This window comes from Pseudonaja textilis, chromosome 2 (assembly GCF_049901715.1).
Source record: "Pseudonaja textilis isolate UNSWEBS1 chromosome 2, rPseTex1.2, whole genome shotgun sequence".
Classification (NCBI taxonomy): Eukaryota; Metazoa; Chordata; class Lepidosauria; order Squamata; family Elapidae; genus Pseudonaja; species Pseudonaja textilis.
Window position 1 is genome coordinate 8,836,750 of NC_141991.1, and position 18,725 is coordinate 8,855,474.

General features: G+C 44.4%; 2 protein-coding genes across 5 annotated transcripts in view; one reads left to right on the plus strand and one right to left on the minus strand.

The window, feature by feature from the left end:
* LOC113454652 (zinc finger protein 202-like) overlaps nucleotides 1-8,267 on the minus strand; it is a 25,869-nt gene extending 17,602 nt beyond the window's left edge. The window contains exon 1 of one of the 2 annotated variants that reach the window (XM_087928316.1): nucleotides 8,129-8,267. The gene's annotated coding sequence lies outside the window, so the exon portion shown is untranslated. Of the gene's footprint in view, nucleotides 1-3,624; nucleotides 3,751-8,128 lie in introns of those variants that run through there. The other variant, XM_087928315.1, reaches the window with a different exon arrangement.
* Nucleotides 8,268-8,280: 13 nt separating this feature from the next.
* Nucleotides 8,281-18,725, plus strand: part of LOC113450704 (uncharacterized) — a 503,870-nt gene continuing 493,425 nt past the window's right edge. The window contains exons 1-4 of one of the 3 annotated variants that reach the window (XM_087928447.1): nucleotides 8,281-8,375; nucleotides 8,890-8,942; nucleotides 11,009-11,116; nucleotides 12,221-17,134. In XM_087928447.1, the coding sequence (XP_087784573.1) occupies nucleotides 11,083-11,116; nucleotides 12,221-12,972 (786 nt within the window). In that variant the 5' untranslated portion in view covers nucleotides 8,281-8,375; nucleotides 8,890-8,942; nucleotides 11,009-11,082 and the 3' untranslated portion in view covers nucleotides 12,973-17,134. The other 2 variants (XR_015742471.1, XM_026721990.2) reach the window with 2 other exon arrangements.

Below are 18,725 nucleotides of genomic sequence, written 5' to 3' on the forward strand. Positions count from 1 at the left end.
GTTTTAAGTCTGGCTAGATTCCTAACATGCTCAATTCAACTTACACTGCGGCTTCTCCTGCAACGCCAGATTGCCACCGAAACCTGCTTGTTCTTCTCCTCTCTGCCCCATTTACAAAAGCATGCTCATTTGTGATTTTAATCCTGCCAAATTTTATGGCCGCGTGCTGCTGCTAACGCTGGTGCCAACCTTATGCTTTCGCTCTTTACCATAGGCGCGAGTAGCTCATTGTAGTGCACGTTTTTTCCTATGTGGAGAAAACCCTTGTGCCACTAATCTTGCCTTATATTGGACTTCGTTGTTGGGGAGTACTTTCTTTTTGTATACCCATTTAGATCCTATGACAAAGTCATAGATGTGAACACTTTTATGTACCCCCGTGGATTTCATTTCTTTGTCCATGGCTTTTTTCCATTTCACTTATTCAATTTTAGGTGATGCCAATACTTCCTGATTGGTTCTTGGCTCATACCACGCATTACACACCTTCACTTCCCTAGCAGAATACCTGTATCTTCTTGTTCCATCACTCTGACCTGCGTGGCGTTGATTGCTCCTGTGTTTCAACGCTCTCTTGCTTCATATCTGAGTCATCATCTTCTCCTGACTCCTTTTCTTGTTCTTTTTCAGCTTCTCCTCCCTGAACACTGACATCGGCACTAAGTGAGTTACCATCACTAAGTGGATCACCATCACTAAGTGGATCATTCCAAAAATTGGCATCAATTCTGTTCCAATTTTGCTCCGCAAAGCTAGCAGACCTGGAAATCACGATTCTTTTGCTCCCATTACTAAAGCGATAGCTCTTTGAGCCAGGCTCGTAATATGTAAACCTGAGCTTTCTAGTTTTGGTTGACCCTTTCTTCTGACTGCTTTTGGAATATGCACCCATGCGTTGCTTCCAAACACCCTTCAATGTGCCAGAGATGGCTTTCTCCCATATAACGCTGCATATGGAGTACCATTAATAGATGAACTCCACAGCCTATTGATTAAATAGTTAGCAGTCAACATGGCTTCACCCCAATATGACCTCCTCAGATCAGAAACCTCCAGCAGTGAGTCCTTCATGTATTTGTACGGGCTTCTGTAACATCCCAATTGCCACCAAAAATCTGTTTTTCATTCTCATCTCCACCATATTTACAAAACACACGTTCATCTGAAACATTATGTTGGAGTTTGTAGGGATCTGACCAGCACACAGGTAAATAATTCAATAGGATTCATTTATAGAAGAAACTTCTTTATATACACTAATATAAAGCATGATGCATGTATACAATACTTATGCAGCTCTTGCAACGTGGTAGCAAGGACAAGAAGAAGCACAGAAGCAACCAGAACCCAGAATCTATATATATAAAAGTGAAATACCACTCACGCATCATCACAAATTCTCCAGAACCGTAAAGCTTACAAACTTGAAATTTGGCGTGTATGTTCCTCTTGGCTTCTAGATGCTCACTAAGAAAGGATTTTTCTAAATGACCACCAGACTATTAGTATTTTGTATATAATTAACATGCTGATGCTAAGGAGTTCTACTGCCCCATCCCACCTGAAAAGAAATCTGTTCCAAATGCAAAACACAAGCAGAGGATTTTCAGTTTCAGAGCACCAAGCAGCTTTAGTACAGAACAGTTAATCTAAGCCACGCCTGGGCTTCTTGCTATCTCCTTCTTGTTCACACAGCAAATACTGTCTGTTTCCAAACAGCCCTCAACTCTCTCACACACTGATAAATACCGATGGATGCTGGTAGGCAGAGGCAGAATTCCCACCCCCTTATTTTCCTCCCCCAAAACTAAGCCTGACCACAGTTTCGTAGTGGGTATTGAGCTAGTACAGAATATAATCCAAAGATAAACTCTTATATACAGAGCTGTTAAGCTAAGCCACGCCCAGGCTCCGAGCAGTCTCCCATGGCTCACAACAGATCCTGTTTCTTAGTCACCATTGGCCGACTTATTGTTATGGCTATCCCAGCTCATAATTTCTTATACACTGACACATTACTTCTATTCTATTCCTTTCTGTTCTATTTTTATTCTATATTCCTATGTCTATCCCTATTCTATTTTTTATTCTATACTAGCAGGGTACCCGTGCTTCGCTACGAAACTATGTCTCCGGGCAAGTTTTTTGGGAGGAAAATAAGAGGGGGGAAAAAACGCTGCCTCTGCCTACTGGTATTCATCTGGCTAGCGTCCTGTCAGCTTTGAGGGAGTTGAGGGTTGTTTGGAAGCTGAAATAGTATTTGCTTGTGTGAGCAAGGAGGCAGCAAGGAGCCTGGGCGTGGCTTAGCTCAACTAAGTTCTGTACTAAATTGCTTGGTGCTGTGAAGCAAAAACTTGAAACTCTTCTCCTATTCTTGTGTTTTACATTATTATTTTTTTTACGGTGGGGAGGGGGGGAGTAGAAGTCTTTAGCATCAGAGCGTGTTAATAACAACATAGGAAATACTAATGCCCTGATGGTCATTTTGAAAAATCCTTTTTTAGTGAGCACCTGGAAGCCAAGAGGAGATTTTGTGATAACGTGTGAGTGGTATTGTGTGTGTGTGTGTGTGTGTGTGTGTAGAAGAAGAAAGAAGATTCCTATGCCTACCCCATCTCTTATTTCTATTCTATTCCTTTCTGGTCTATTTTTATTCTATATTCCTATGTCTATTTCTATCCCTATTCTATTTTTTATTCTATACTAGCAGGGTACCCGTGCTTCGCTACGAAACTATGTCATCGGGCAAGTTTTTTGGGAGGAAAATAAGGGGGGGGAAATAATGCTGCCTCTGCCTACTGGTATTCATCTGGCTAGTGTCCTGTCAGCTGTGAGAGAGTTTGAGGGCTGTTTGGAAGCTGAAACAGTATTTGCTTGTGTGAGCAAGGAGGCAGCAAGGAGCCTGGGCGTGGCTTAGCTCAACTAAGTTCTGTACTAAACTGCTTGGTGCTGTGAAGCAAAAACTTGAAACTCTTCTCCTATTCTTGTGTTTTGCATTATTTTTTTTTACGGTGGGGAGGGGGGGAGTAGAAGTCTTTAGCATCAGAGCGTGTTAATAACAACATAGGAAATACTAATGCCCTGATGGTCATTTTGAAAAATCCTTTCTTAGTGAGCACCTGGAAGCCAAGAGCAGATTTTGTGATGATGTGTGAGTGGTATTTTCTGTGTGTGAGAAGAAGAAAGAAGATTCCTATTCCTATCTCTATTTCTATTCTATTCCTTTCTGGTCTATTTTTATTCTATATTCCTACGTCTACTTCTATCCCTATTCTATTTTTATTCCATGTTCCTACTCCTCTATTCCTGTTCTATCCCTGTTCTATTTTCTATATCCCTATCCTATCTCTATTTCCTATTCTATATCCCTATCCCTAGTGGACCGTCGGAATGCAAGGCGCAGCCACAGGGAGGAGATGCTGAACGCCAGGTGGGCGGGGGGGAAATAAAGAGAGCCCGGCTCCATAACCACGAGGTGATACTACCCCAACTAGGGGTCCGCGGCGGTTCCTTCTCCCCTCAGCCCAGCCCAGCGCAGCTTCCACCGAACCTTCGCCCACCCCTCCCCCTCCCGCCACGCGAGCTTCTCTTCAGAGGCGGCCCGTCGCCCATTCGCCCACCTACCGTCACGCGGGGGAGCCCCCAACGACGTCGCACGCGCCAAACGCAAACGGTCTCTTTTTTCCTTCGGCCAAAAGCGGAGGGGGCCGGAAACGACTGAGCCCCATTCCCATTTCCGCCCCCGTCGACGTGGGCGGGGGACGGACGGACGGCGGGAAAAAAGGCCCTCTCTAGGAAGCGACAAACTCTCTCGCTTTAACCCTTGGCTCCCCCAGACAGCGGGCGCGAGCGGCCTTAAAAAAAAAAAAAAAAAAAGACTGCGGCTTTCCCATTATCCTGGACCGCCGCAACCCACGTCGGCTGCTTTTTTGGAAAGAAAAGGGAAAAAAAGCCTTATTTATTTTTCGTTCCGTGCAACGGACAAGGAAGGAGTTTCGCCTTCCTTTTCGTTGCAAAGGCGGCCGGAGGCCAAGGGTTAAGGGCGTTGCCAAGCGACAAGATGAGATTTTTTTGTGCACATCTGCGCTCGCATTTGAGGTCCCTGTCAATCAAGCGATAGAAAGTTTTTGCAAAGTAAAAAAAATAAAAAGTAAATAAAGTTTAAAAAAATAGCCAGTAAATAGAAACGAATTAAAAATAAAGAAAAAAAAATCAAGAAGCAACTTTTTTTTTTAACCTTACCGCCGTTCTAAATCTATATCTATAAAAGCAAAATACCACTCATGCATCATCAAGAAATCTCCAGAACCGTAAAGCCTACAAACTTGAAATTTGGCACCTATGTTCCTCTTGGCTTCTAGGTGCTCACTAGGAAAGGATTTTTCGAAACGACCATCAGAGCATTAGGATTTTGTATATTATTATTAACACTAAGGAGTTCTATTCCCCCTCCCCACCTGACAAGAAATCTGTTCCAAATGCAAAATACAAGAACAGGAGAAGAGCTTCAGTTTTAGCTTCACAGCACCAAGCAGTTTAGTACAGAACAGTTGAGCTAAGCCACGCTCAGGCTCCTTGCTGTCTCTGCTCACACACAAATACTGTTTCAGTTTCCAAACAGCCCTCAACTCTCACACCACTGACAGGATGTTAGTCAGATGAATACCGATGGATGCTGGTAGGCAGAGGCAAAATTTCTTCCCCCTTATTTTTCTCCACAGAAATTAAGCCTGATCACATAGTTTCGTAGCAAAGCACGGGTATAGAGTTAGTGCATTTATATTTTATCAAAAAATAAGGGATGGAAACTGATCAAGGAGAGAAGCAACCTAGAACTAAGGAAAAAAATTATTGATAGTGAGAATAATTAACCAGTGGAAGGACTTGCCACCAGAAGTTGTAGGTGCTTCATAAAATGGAGGCTTTCAAGAAGAGACTGTCTGAAACCACTGACTACCACCTGTCTGAAATGTTATAAGGTTTCTTGCTTAAGCAGGGGGCTGGACTAGAAGACCTCCAAGGTCCCTTCCAGCTCTGTTACAGGTAGTCCTCCACTTATAACAATTCACTTAGTGACCATTTGAAGTTACAATGGCACTGAAAGTAGTGACTTAGGACCACTTTTCATTCTTAACAACCATTGCAGCATCATCCCCATGGTCACAGGATCAAAATTCAGACACTTAGCAAATGACTCATATTTATGATGTTTTCTGTGTCCTGGGGTCCCCTTTTGTAACCACCTAACAAGCAAAGTCAATGGGGATTCACTGAACAACTGTGTTACTAGTCCTCAGTTTGCAACAGTTCATTTCGTGACCTTTCGAAAGTACTACGGCAATGAAAGAAGCGACTTATGAGGGGTTTTCATACTTACGACTGTTATAGCATCCCCATCAGGGGTGGGATGCTGCCAGTTCAGCCCGGTTCTATAGAACCGGTAGCTCTGAAGAGCAGCAAACACCGAACCAGTTCTCTGCAACAATCTTTTGGTCATCTGTTTGGCCTACCCACCTGCCCAAGCTCTTGGCTGTTCTTTATTTCCTGCTTTGTTCCAACCTCAGCTACTTTGCGTGGCACAGCTGAGATCGAAAAAGCAGGAAAGAAGAAGATTTTCAAATGCTGCGCACCTGCGTGCAGTGCCTGTCAGCTGTCCGGGCAGCACAGCTGAGGTTTTTTTTGGAAATGGTCTATACATGTGCGAAAAACATACTCTCACCAGGGGTGGGATTCTACCTGCCTGAGAATCGGCAAATAGCGCCACTGGCTGGCCCCACCCCAATTCTGTGAACAACTCAATCTGCCTGCCTGCTTTGCCTAATTTTGGGTAAAAGTTTCTCTTTTTTTAATTAAAAATTCAATATTTACATACATGGTGTGTTGTGAGTTAATTTTGTGAGTGCTTGCTAGCAAATTTTATGAGTTTGCTTGCAAGCTAATTTTATGCGACAGACTCAGGTAGCCGATGTCAGAAAGATAGATCTCTGAAAGAATCTGTGATTCTGTAAGCAACTCAATCTGCCTGCTTTGCCTGATTTTGGGTAAAAGTTGCTCTTTTTTAAATAAAAAATTCAATATTTATATAAATATTTATAATATTTACATACAAACCATGCCCACCCAGTCACATGACCACCAAGCCACACCCACAAATTAGGCCACACCCACAGAACCGGTTGTTAAGAAATTTGAATCCCACCCCACGTCATCTCCATGACAAAGCCAACGAGACACTGCTGTCCAAAGACATCTCCCTTGTCATGTGGCTGGCATGACTAAATGCCAACAGCGCGTGGAACGCTGTTACCTTCCCACCAATGTGGTCCTTATTTTTCTATTTGCATTTTTACATGCTTTCGAACTTCTAGGTTGGCAGAAGCTGGGACAAGTAACGGGAGCTCACTCCGATACGTGGTGTTAGGGATTCGAACCAGGAGTGGCACTCTCACCGAACCGGTAGCAACATCGGTTGAATCCTACCCCTGATCCCCGTGGTCATGGGATCAACATTCAGATGCTTGGCAATGGGTTCATATTTATGACCACTGTAATGTCCCAGGCTCATAGGATCCCATTTTGTAACCTTCTGACAAGCAAAGTCAATGGGCAAGCCAGATTCACTGAACAAGTGTGTTACTAACTTGTAATACTTCACTTAACAACCGTGGGAGGGTCATAAAATGGAGCAAAATTCACTTAACAAATGTTTCACTTAGCGACAGAAATTGTGGGCTCAATCATCATCGTAAGTCGAGGACTACCTGGTATTCTGTCACCTTTGCAAACGTTAGAAGACTTTCAAGTCTTTGCCAAACTTCACCATTTCTACTTTGTCCCTTCCAACCACAGAAGAGGGAAATGGACAACCATTTGTCCAAAAGGGTACAGGCAGTCCTAGACTTATAACAGTTCATTGAGTGACCGTTGTTCCAAGTTACGACGGCACTGGAAAAAAGTGACTTTTGACTGTTTTTCATACTCACGACCGTTGTGCCATCCCCATGGCCACACGATCAAAATCCATATTTAGGATGGTTGCAGCACCCCCATGCTCACAACTGAGAGTGATTAGGACTGCAGAAAAAACAATGACTACCCACCTGCCTTCAATCAAGGACCAGTACACTGCACTAGTCAAAAAGAGGGCTGTGAAAATATTTATAGACCGCTCACATCCCGGACATAAACTGTTTCAACTCCTTTCCTCAAAACGACGCTATAGAGCACTGCACACCACAACAACTAGAGACGAGGACAGTTTTTTCCCCCCCGAATGCCATCACTCTGCTAAACAAATAATTTCCTCAACACTGTCCAACTATTTACAAAGTCTGCACTATTATTACTATTAATCTTCTCATCATTCCTTATCACCCATCCCAATTGTGACTGTATGACTGTAACTTTGTCGCTTGTATCCTCATGATCTCTATTGGCTGTTTTAGTATGATTTGATTGCTTATTGTAACCCTGTGACAATGATAGTTGTACCTGATGATTCTTGACTCCTGACGAATGTATCTTTTCTTTTATGTATACTGAGAGTATTTACACCAAGACAAATTCCTTGTGTGTCCATTCACACTTGGCCAATAAAGTATTTTCTTTCCTTCTTTCTTTCTTTCTTTCTTTCTTTCTTTCTTTCTTTCTTTCTTTCTTTCTTTCTTTCTTTCTTTCCTATCTATCTATCTATCTATCTATCTATCTATCTATCTATCTATTTCTATTCTATTCTATTCAAATGCTTGGCAAACGACTCGTACTTTATGACGGCTGCCATGTCCTGGGAGCGGGTGGGGGGGTGTTCCCCGTAATCCGCTTTTGCGACCCTCTGATCAGCAAAGTCAATGGGGGAAGCCACATTCACTTAACAACTGTGTTAATGGAATGCTTCACTTAACAACTGTGGCTACAAAAAGTTGGTAAAACGGGGCAAAACTCATTTAAACATACATTTCACTTAGCAGCATCAATTTTTGGGCTCAGGATTGGGGTCGTAACTCGAGGGCTAGCTGTATAAGGGTTTCCTGCCTTGAAGCAGCGGGTTGGACTAGAAGACCTCCAAGGTCCCTTCCAACTCTGTTATTTCGTTAAATAATTTAAAAAATAAAACCAAAAACCTCCAGACCTTTGATCGCCACTATCCTGATTAGGTCGAATGCAAGAAGAGCGGAGAAAGAAGGAATCTTGCAGCAAAAGGAAGGGCGGCGATGGAGAACGGCTGTTAGCGATTTAAAAGGAAAGGAAAGGCGGGGATTCCTAGAGGGGCAGGAAACGGGCAATGCGGGGGACGAGAAGAACCCGCACACAACCTGTCTTGGTGTTGCTGGAAAAGTGGGCCGGTGGGGAAAAAAGAGGCCGAGCGGGGCGGAAGGGTAGGTGGAGGTGGGGGGATAAAATTGGGGAGGACGAAAACAATGAATGGATCCCTTCGGCAAGCGAGGTCAGGATGGGATTGGAAACGAAATCTGCTTTTTGGGGGAGGCAGGTTGTAAACAGAAGAATTCCCTCCCCAATCTTCTGCCATTAATACAGGCAAAGGGTAATGCAAGCAGTTGCAAAGCGGGGGGACCAGTGGAGTAAATCGGAAGATTAAAACAGAAGATTAAACGATTAAATCTATTACCCTAAAGCCTTGTGTGTGTGTGTGTGTGGACGTGCTCACCTATATGCATGCATGTGTAGATAGATAGATAGATAGATAGATAGATAGATAGATAGATAGATAGATAGATAGTCCTCGACTTACGACCACAGTTGAGCCAGCTTGTGACAACGTATTTGCTCTGATTTCACTTGGAGTGAACAAGAAGTGAGAGGACTCTATAGGCATATTTCAGAATAATTTATTTTAGAATAACATTGTGATTTCCTCCCCCCTTCCTACAGGACCCTCGCATTTTATTGATCTTGCAGTATTGAAGAAAAGCCTCCATGCAAAGGTATGTAGAAAGTTAACACCCACCCCTCTCCTAGAAGAATGAAGCATTTTGAGAAATATTAAAAAGGCAGCATATTATATTTCCCTAAAGGAGAAACGTGCAGCCCCCACCTTTCTTAATAGCCCCAGCAGGACTGGGCTATCCCAGTGGCCCCCAACCTTTTTTGAACCAGGGACCGGTTTCACAATTATTTATTCTTCCACGGACCAGTACCTGAGTAACGCGAGACTCCACCACCATCGGGACGGCTCTTTGTTCGAAGCCGACCCCGCCTCGACGAAACTAAGGCTCAAGCACCCAAATGCCGCTTTCCAACTGAAAACCCGGAAGCACTTTCCAACCGAAAACCCAGAAGCAACCGAAAACCCGGAAGCGCCGTAGAAACAAGATGGCGGCACCCAAGCTTTGCGGCCCGGTAAAAAATGATCTACGGACCGGTCTAGGGACCGGTGGTTGGGGACCCCTGGGCTATCCTGTCTACAAGACAAAAGATCTTGAGCTGCAGGGTGATGGGATTAAGACATGACCCCTTGGGACATAATAGGATTAGCCCTCTACCATCTATCAGCAGAGCTCACCAGATGGCACAACAAGCACCCAGCTCTTAGTGTTAGGATGTGTTCTTTTCCTAACCTTCAGTAGCATTTAAAATCTCCCTCCCAAGTACAGGTAGTCCTCAATGTACGACCACAATTGAGCCCAAAATTTAGGTGGCCAAGTTAGAAATTTGTTAAGTGAGTTTTGCCCCATTTTTACCATATATCTTGCCACGTAAATGAATCACTGCAGTTGTTAAATTAGCAACACGGTTGTTGTGGAAATCTGGCTTCCCCATTGACTTGGCTTGTCAGAAGGTTGCAAAAGGGGATCATATGACCCCCAAGGCACTGCAAACCGTCATAAATGTGAGTCAGTTGTCAACCATTTTGAATGTACATCCCGTGAACACGGGGATGCGGCAACACTCATAACTCTGAAAAATCGACAATATCCTGATTAGAGACTTTTTGCTTGATTCCCAGTAATCTCAATTTGTTCATCTCAAAGGTGCTTTTTTCAAGAGGCAACCGGACTTTCTGGTTTTTCTTTTGAAGATGTTTTGCCTCTCACCCAAGAAGAAGCTTCAAAACATCTTCAAAGAAAAACCAGAAAGTCCAGTTGCCTCTTGAAAAAAAGCACCTTTGGTGCAATCATGACCTGGATGACTGAGAGTCTCTATAGACACCTCAATTTGAGGTTATAAACATCCTGTGAATTAAAAAAAAATTGGAAAGCTGGGAAGCTAAACGGGAAGCTATCAACCTTTATACTAAAATGCTTGGAAGCTCTGCTAGTTAAAGTACAGACTTTCTTGGAAATGTCATGCCCCTGTTGGAATCTGATTCTGAGGGGGAGGTGGAACAGCTGACAGGGAGTGGGAGTGTGGCTCTGGTGGCTGTGGAGGAAACTGGGGAAGGGCACAGTCTGGCTAGGCATTCAGAGGAAGAACCAGGCCCACCCTCTCTTCATCCGAGGGCATGCAGGGAGGAACAGAGAAGGGAGCAACATGGGTTACAGAGGAGAAAAGGGCCCTGATTCCCTTCATTAGCTGCAGCTGGGGAAATAGGATTTAAAAAGTGGGTTTGGCACAGCTCCTTGCCGGAAGCAAAGCGTGCATTATTTTGATTTGTTAAGTCCTATCTGGGTTCTGGCATATTCCCAACTGTGTGTGTTTCATTATCTTTTGAAGTCTGCAATTCCTTATCCTGCCCTGTCTCGTTAATTGCTGCAGCATAGTTTGTGTTGGTATGTATTTATAATTTATACGTGCTTTGAGTTCGGACTGAATTTCTTCCCTTTAAAAACTGTCCTTGGGAGAGTTTTTTCTCCAGCCGATGATAACTGGACATTGGGGGACAAGTTGGAGGAATTAAAGGGACTTTACCTACTTTTGTGACTTTGTTGCTTTTGTGCCATGCCCTGGGTCATCACACCACCTGCCTAGAAAAAAATTCTGAGATAGGCTGAGACAGAGGGGTGTCCTGGTCCAATATTGGGGAGATAACTGATTTCCCCTCTCTTTTTAGAGGCTGGTGATCTTAGCAGCGGAAGAAATTTGTTGTCCTTCAAAATAAAGAGGGTCTCTTAACGGAAGGAAATCATGTTGGAGAGCAATGAAACTGTCACTTCTGTGGGTAAGGATGCTTCTTGCACAACTTTTGGACGTTGAGGTGAAGAACTCCTGTTTGTCCTTGTGCAGTATGAAAAGCAGCGTTTCTCAGATTGAATTTATGTTTTACTGACAAAGAAATAAAGGGAGATTAGTATAGATCTAATGAGACACGGTGGCTCAGTGGCTAAGACGCTGAGCTTATCGATCAGAAAAGGTCAGCAGGTCGGCAGTTCGAATCCCTAGCGATGCGTAATGGAGTGAGCTCCCATTCGTTGTCCCAGCTTCTGCCAACCTAGCAGTTCGAAAGCACATTAAAAAAATGCAAGTAGAAAAATAGGGACCACTTTGGTGGGAAGGTAACAGCCTTACGTGCGCCTTCAGCGTTTAGTCATGCCGGCCACATGACCATGGAGACATCTTCGGACAGCACTGGTTCTTCGGCTTTATAACGGAGATGAGCACCGCCTCCTAGAGCCGGAAACGGCTAGCACGTATGTGCGAGGGGAAACTTTACTTTTTTAGTATAAAACTATTTGAAGCTATTTAGCTCTACATCAGCTAGCCATACCCTTTGAGTCCAGGCTACTTGCATATTACGTAGATGTATTAACCTCTAAGCCACGGGCTCTCCTCACTTTGTCAGCTATACCAGAGGAAAGATTAAGTGTTTCTCATCAGGGCAACCTGGTCTACCCAATGATGGGATGGAGCCTACTGCTTCCTCTTTCACTTTTCAGCCCCAATCCAGGAGCCTTCGCAGGCAGTCGCTTTCGCGACAGACTACTTTTGTGTTGACTTTATGTTTTACCGACAAAGTGAGGAGAGCCCTTCACTGTGTGAAAAAGTCCCTTTTTTTCCCAGCGCCATTGTAATGAACTGTGGTAAGTTGAGGACTACTGGTATGGTTATATGAGAAATAGACTGCAAATATGTTGGAAGTAATTTAGCAGATAACCTAGTTTTTTCTTGAGAGAGAACCTGTTAAAGATAAACTTTTAAGACTTTCTGCCTCCCTCCCTCCCTTCTTTCCTTTCCCCTTTTCATTTCCTGTTCCCTTCCCCTCTCTTCCCTTCCCTTCCCCTTCCCTTTCCCTCTCTTGCTTTTTCTTTTCCTTCCCTTTTCCCAGGTGATTGGCAGGACGCTGAAAGTTACGAAGAATCGTCTGTGGAGTCTTCAGAAACGACCAGCCCTGAAGCAGGAAAAGAGGCCTTCCCAAGTCCAAAAGACCCTCCCAGACCATCAGAGAGCGAGAAGAAACTTTCCACCTTTCAGGATGCCGACATCCACGACCTCCTAGTCCCTCAGGAGGGCCACCAAGGGAAGTGGAGGATCCAGTGCCCCGTGTGTGGGAAGATATGCAAATATAAATCCGACTTCAACCGTCACCGGGTGACCCACACGGGGGAGAAGCCGTATCGATGTACTGAGTGCGGAAAGAGCTTCAGCGACAGCGGGACTCTGACCGCGCATCAAAGAACCCACACGGGGGAGAAACCGTACAAATGTACTGAGTGCGGGATACGCTTCAATCGAAGCGGCAGCCTCAAGAGGCACAAGAGAACCCACACAGGGGAGAAACCTTATCAGTGCCTGGAATGCGGCAAGTATTTCAGCCTGAAGTCCATCCTGACCACGCATCAGAGAACCCACACGGGGGAGAAACCCTTCAGGTGTATGAACTGCGGGAGGAGCTACAGTCGTAAGGGCAGCCTTGATAGGCACCAGCGGGATCACCCAGGGGAGCAGGCCTACATCTGCGCGGAGTGCGGGAAAAGCTTTGTGGTCAGCGATAACCTTCCCACCTACCGAAATCGCTATACGGGGGACCAACCCTATAAATGCATCGATTGCGAAAGCCGAGTGATCAACTTGGTCTAGTTTTGAAGGGGAAGCAATTCTAGCTCTGGACCTAAACCAAAATCAGGACACCACTCACTCTGGGTTCCCAATGGTTTATTAAGCCAAACAGCTGATTCTGACTGACTGGAAGCCGGCTGACAATCAGCTGCTCATTGGCCAGCTTACAGGCAACCACAACTAGCTGATCGTCAGCCAGCTTGCAGGCAACCATCATCAGCTGATTGTCAGCCGGCTTACAGGCAATCACGATCAACTGCTCACCTGCCGGCTTGCAGGCAACCACGATCAGTTGCTCATCGGCCGGCCTTCAGGCAACCGTGATCAGCTGATCACCAGCCGGGTTCAGGCAACCATGATCAGCTGCTCATCGGCCGGCTTGCAGGCAACCTGATCAGCTGATCAGCTGATCAGCTGGTTTGCAGTCAGTCGGAATCAGTTGTTCGTCGCTTCTGCATTGCACGTCGCTTGCAGCCTCCAACACTCGCAGGTCTGATGGCCTTTGGGAAGTTCCTCCCACCACCCAACTCCCGCAGATATGGCAAACCCCGTTTCAGGGTTTGACATCTGCTCTGAAAAGGGGGAAACCCTCCAAAGGAGTAGACACCTTTTAACCTTGTATGGATGGGAAGCCAAAACAACCCCCCTTCCCCTCAGAAGGGCACAATTTGAAATCTTTGGATTTTGAAAATGGTTTGGGTGGTCTTTGCATCAAAGGGCTACTACAGGTAGTCCTTGACTTACAACAGTTCATTTAGTGACCACTTAAAGTTACAATGGCACCGAAAAAAGTGACTTAGGACCATTTTTCACACGACCATTATGGCATCCCTGCAATCACTTGATCAAGATTTAACCGCTTGGCCGCTGACTCATATTTGTGACAGTGGCGGCATCCCAGGGCTCGCACAATCCCATTTCGAGACCTTCTGACAAGCAAAGACCGTGGGGAAACCAGGTTTTCTTAACGTCTGTGTTACGAACTTAACAACCGAAAGGATTCACTTAGCGAGTATGGCAAGAAAGGTCATAAAATGGGGCAGAATTCATTTAACAAGGTTATTATCGGGTTTCCAAGTGCTGAAATCCATTTTAAAAGAAAAGAACAAAGTCCATCTTCCAAAACATTTTATTTTATTTAGGAAAGCATCAAATTGGCAAAGTCCATGGTAATTCCGGATCTGACACGACCCACAATATTAAAAGTTAGAAACAACCCAAAAGTCACATTCTCTAATAGAAGTAACTCAACATTGCTTGATGTCATAAATCTCCACTTCAAGGGCCTAAGCACGGACAGCTCATTTTCCCACGGGAAGAAGAATCACCTAGCCAAAACAACACTCCCTTTCTCCATTCCTCCCCGCTTAGGAATGTGGCAAGCCCAAAACCTTTCCCCTCATGACTGCCACAGAGAAAGTAAGAAAAAGAATACAGTATATACTAAGCCTAACTAAAATGACTACACATATGTCAATTTCAGGCTTGACAGTTATCCTAACAAAGTTATGTGTTTTGCTTAGCAACATAAATTTGAGGCCCCGCTGTGGTTGTAAGTCAAGGACTACCTGTATGAGGGAGGCCCCCAAGAAGGAGGGCTGTGAAGTTGAAAGCAGTTACCAGACATGGGAGATTCTGCAAAGAAGGAGAGGAAGTTTATCTTCCAGTGACAGAACTGCAATAATTAGTACTTTTTCTACACCTCCCCTTCTCTCTCTCTCTCTCTCTCTCTCTCTCTGTGTGTGTGTGTGTGAGAGAGAGAGAGAGAGAGAGAGAGAAAATTTTATATACTGTGTTTCCCCAAAGATAAGACTCTGTCTTACATATTTTTTTGCCACCAAAAAAGGCACCAGGTCTTATTTTGGGGGGCTGTCATGCACTGACTAACCTCACTTGCGCACATCACCCCGGCCTCCTTTTCACTGTCAGAGGCCTTCAGGAACTTCTGCCACCGGCAAGGCTTCCCTGAAGGCCTCTGCAGCCGATAACAGAGCTCCAGATCGATCTGGAGCTTTGTCATCAGCTGCAGAGGCCTTCAGGAAAGCCTTGCCAGCCTTTCTGGCTGCAGAAGAAATGGGCTGGCAAGGCAGGTATCGGGGTGTGTGACGCCTGGGTACAACTGTCCAAAGGTAAGTAGTAGGGCAGCTCCACCCCCACAATCCCCAACCTAGCTTATTTTTTCCTGTCCACTCTGGAGTGGGCGGGTTTATTTTGGAGGTAGGGCTTATATTGGGTGCACATGTAAAAATCAAGCTAGGACTTACTTTCAGGGTAGATTGTATTTTCGGGGAAACTATGTATATGTGTGTGCAGAGGTGGGATTCTACCGGTTCGCATCTATTCGCTAGAACCGGTTGTTAACATTCTAAGCAGTTCGGAGAACCGGTTGTTAGAAGAAATTACTGGCCTAATCCTGTAAGGAAGGCAGGAAGGAAACATTCTGGTGTTGCTTACAGAAACTGCCTCTCCGTTAACCCTTATTACATTTTGGCAGGACTAGACTTCCTGTCTCAGGAACGTCTCTGGAGTTTTTTTCCCCTCCTTTGCTGGTACTTTGTGTGGAGTGACCGTTCAGAGTTACAATGGCCCTGAAAAAAGTGACTTATGACCGTTTTTCACACTTACGACTGTTGCAGCATCCCCACAGTTACAAGAGGCCAGGCGAGGAGATGTGTGCCTCGATGTGAGTGATGTTGAGTTGGCCACACCCAGCCAGTCACATGACCACCAAGCCACACCCACCAACTAAGCCACACCCACAGAGCCAGTTCTTAAAAAATTTGAATCCCACCTCTGTGTGTGTACACACACACACACACACACACACACACACACACACACACACACAGATAGAGAGAAGGGGAGGTGTAGAAAATGTACTAATGATTGCAGAAGTTTTAAAGAACAATTCTCTCAACCAGATTGCTGGATTATATATACCTCTACCTGGCTTGTGCGTTCAGAACCCTCCCATGTGGACCCTGAAGAGGGTCCAGCTTTCAACCAATCCTTGATAAGATTTGGGGGGGGGGAAGAGCATTGATTGGCAGAAGGGGCATGGGCGGGGTCAGCTTGAGCCAGCCCCATCACTCAGATCCTCTCGAGACACCATCTTGTTTTGCTGTGTCGCAAAGGGGGTGGGAGGGGGACAGTGGGAACCGGAGTTTCACTCTGAAAGGCAGCCGGAACTGATCCACCGAAAAGCTAAAAGAAAACCTGCAAAGCAGCCTTGGTTAAACCCTGCAGCTCTCCCTGGGAAAAAAAGAAAAAAGAAATTTAAAAACGGTTTGAGCTTCAACTGCTGGGGATGAAAGGGTTGCGAGCCCTGCACATGCATCAAAGCGGTTTTCTTTGGTCTTGAGATAACTGCGAAATGTAAAATAAAGTTAAAAGCAACGACTGAAAGCCGACCCAAGTTATTTTGAAAGTGGCACGACTGCTGCCAAAGAGAGTGGCAGGAGAAGGAAGATTGTACGGGGAATCTTCAACTTATGACCAGTTTTCGCATTTGCAACCATTGCATTCCCCCATGGTCACGTGATCAAAATGCGGGCAACTGGCATGTACTTACGACAGTTGCACTCTTCCCCCGGGTCATGTAATTACCATTTTTTAAAAAACTTTCCCAGCCGGCTTCTGATACGCAAAGTCAAATGGGGAGAGCCAACTTGGCTTTAACGGACTCGCGATTCCCGTAACGACTGCAGCCATTTGCTTAACCGGCAAAAAAACCAAAAAAAGGTCATGAAATGGAGCGAAACACTATTAACGACTGCCTTGATTAGCGTCAGAAATTTTGGGCTTGGTTGCGGTCGTAAGTCAAGGAGTACCCATCAAGACCTGCTATCTCGGCCTCAGATAGCAGGATGTGTTTTTGGGGTGGCGTTAAGTGAAGTCTCCCCTCCCGCTACTTTGGGAAAGAAGGCGATTCGGTGGAGGTCTTTGGCCAAGAACGAAGCCGATGTGCAGAGATGATGGAACAAAGCAATAAAAAAATGCAGATTTGGAGAACTGGAGTAGAGAAATGGGGGCTCATTTTTAGGAAGCAGTATTTGCGGCGGGGGAAAGGAAAACTCTATTTGCTAGAGTCATAAACCAGGCATTCATCTAGGGAAAGTGGATGAAATATTGTGGGAGCAGAAACATCACTGTCTGGTTTTCTTTAATTAAAAAAAAATCTTTATTAGTCATATTTTACCACTGTCTGATTTCAAATGGTTGATCCTGTTAGCATCAGCTGGCTTTTAGAGAATAAGAATAGAATAGAATGAAATAGGAATAGAAATAGAATAGAATGAAATAGGAATAGAACAGGATCGAATAGAATGTAATAGGAAGAGAAATAGAAGAGAATGAAATAGGAGTAGAATGAAATAGAAATAGAATAGAATGAAATAGAAAAGAATAGAATGAAATAGGAATAGAATAGAATAAAATAGGAATAGAATAGAATGAAATAGAATGGATTGGGAATGGAATAGAATGAAATAGGAATAGAATAGAATGAAATAGGAATGGAATAGAATGAAATAAAGAATAGAATGAAAGGAATAGAATAGAATGAGATAGAATAGAATAGAAATAGAATGAAATAGGAATAAAATGAAATAGGAATAGAATAGAATGGAATGGAATGGAATGAAGTAGGAATGGAATGAAATAGGAATAGAATAGAATAGAATGAAGTAGGAATGGAATGAAATAGAAAAGAATAGAATGAAATAGGAATAGAATAGAATAAAATAGGAATAGAATAGAATGAAATAGAATGGATTAGGAATGGAATAGAATGAAATAGGAATAGAATAGAATGAAATAGAAAAGAATGAAAGGAATTGAATAGAATGAAATAGAAATAGAATGAAATAGGAATAGAACAATAGAATAGAGTGAAATTGGAATGGAATAGATTGAATTAGAAATAGAATGAAATAGGAATAAAATGAAATAGGAATCGAAGAATAGAATAGAATAGAATGAAGTAGGAATGGAATGAAATAGAAATAGAATGAAATACGAATAGAACAGAACAGACCTTTGAGGTCTTCTAGTAGTCTGACCTTCTGCTCAGTTAGGAAACCCTATACCATTTCAGGCAGTTGCTGGTTTGGAGAACCAAGGAGTGCGAGCTGGCTGGTGTGGAGATTTCCTAGAGCCAGCTCTCAAGACTGACTCAAATTTTCACCTATATCCTCCTTCATTCGTCGCTTGACAAAGAATAGGGCACTGGTGGATTGGAATGCAAGAGCGGGACTGGGCGGGGGGAATGGCCTCGGAGCACGTCAGTTCCCATGAGACATTGCTCCCCAATTCAAGGACAACACCCAGAGCAGATGTCACACAGCGTTCTCATAACAAAATGAACGGAAGTGATCGGTGGACATAACGTACTGTGGGCAGCCTGTGGGGAATGAACTACGCGTCCTTTTGAGCGGGAAGCTGTGAGAAACACACTCGCCAGTCAGAAATGTGACCGCGTCATGAAGTGAAGCAGCGAGGAGTTTATTGTAAAATACTGTAGGAGGTTAGCATCCACCCCTCTCCTAGGAAAACGAAATAGTTTGGGATATACTAATATTTCCCCTAAAAAGAGAAGTAGAAACTCAGAAGCAGAAACTCACCTCAGAAACAGAAGCTCACCCCCACCTTTGTTAATGGGTGGGCCATTAAAGGCCTGGGCCAGAATATTCTACATAACAAAGCCCTCTGCCCATCTCACTACCTGGCCCGGGAAGATTACATCAGCCAGCCCTCAGGTGAAGCCATGTGGTCCA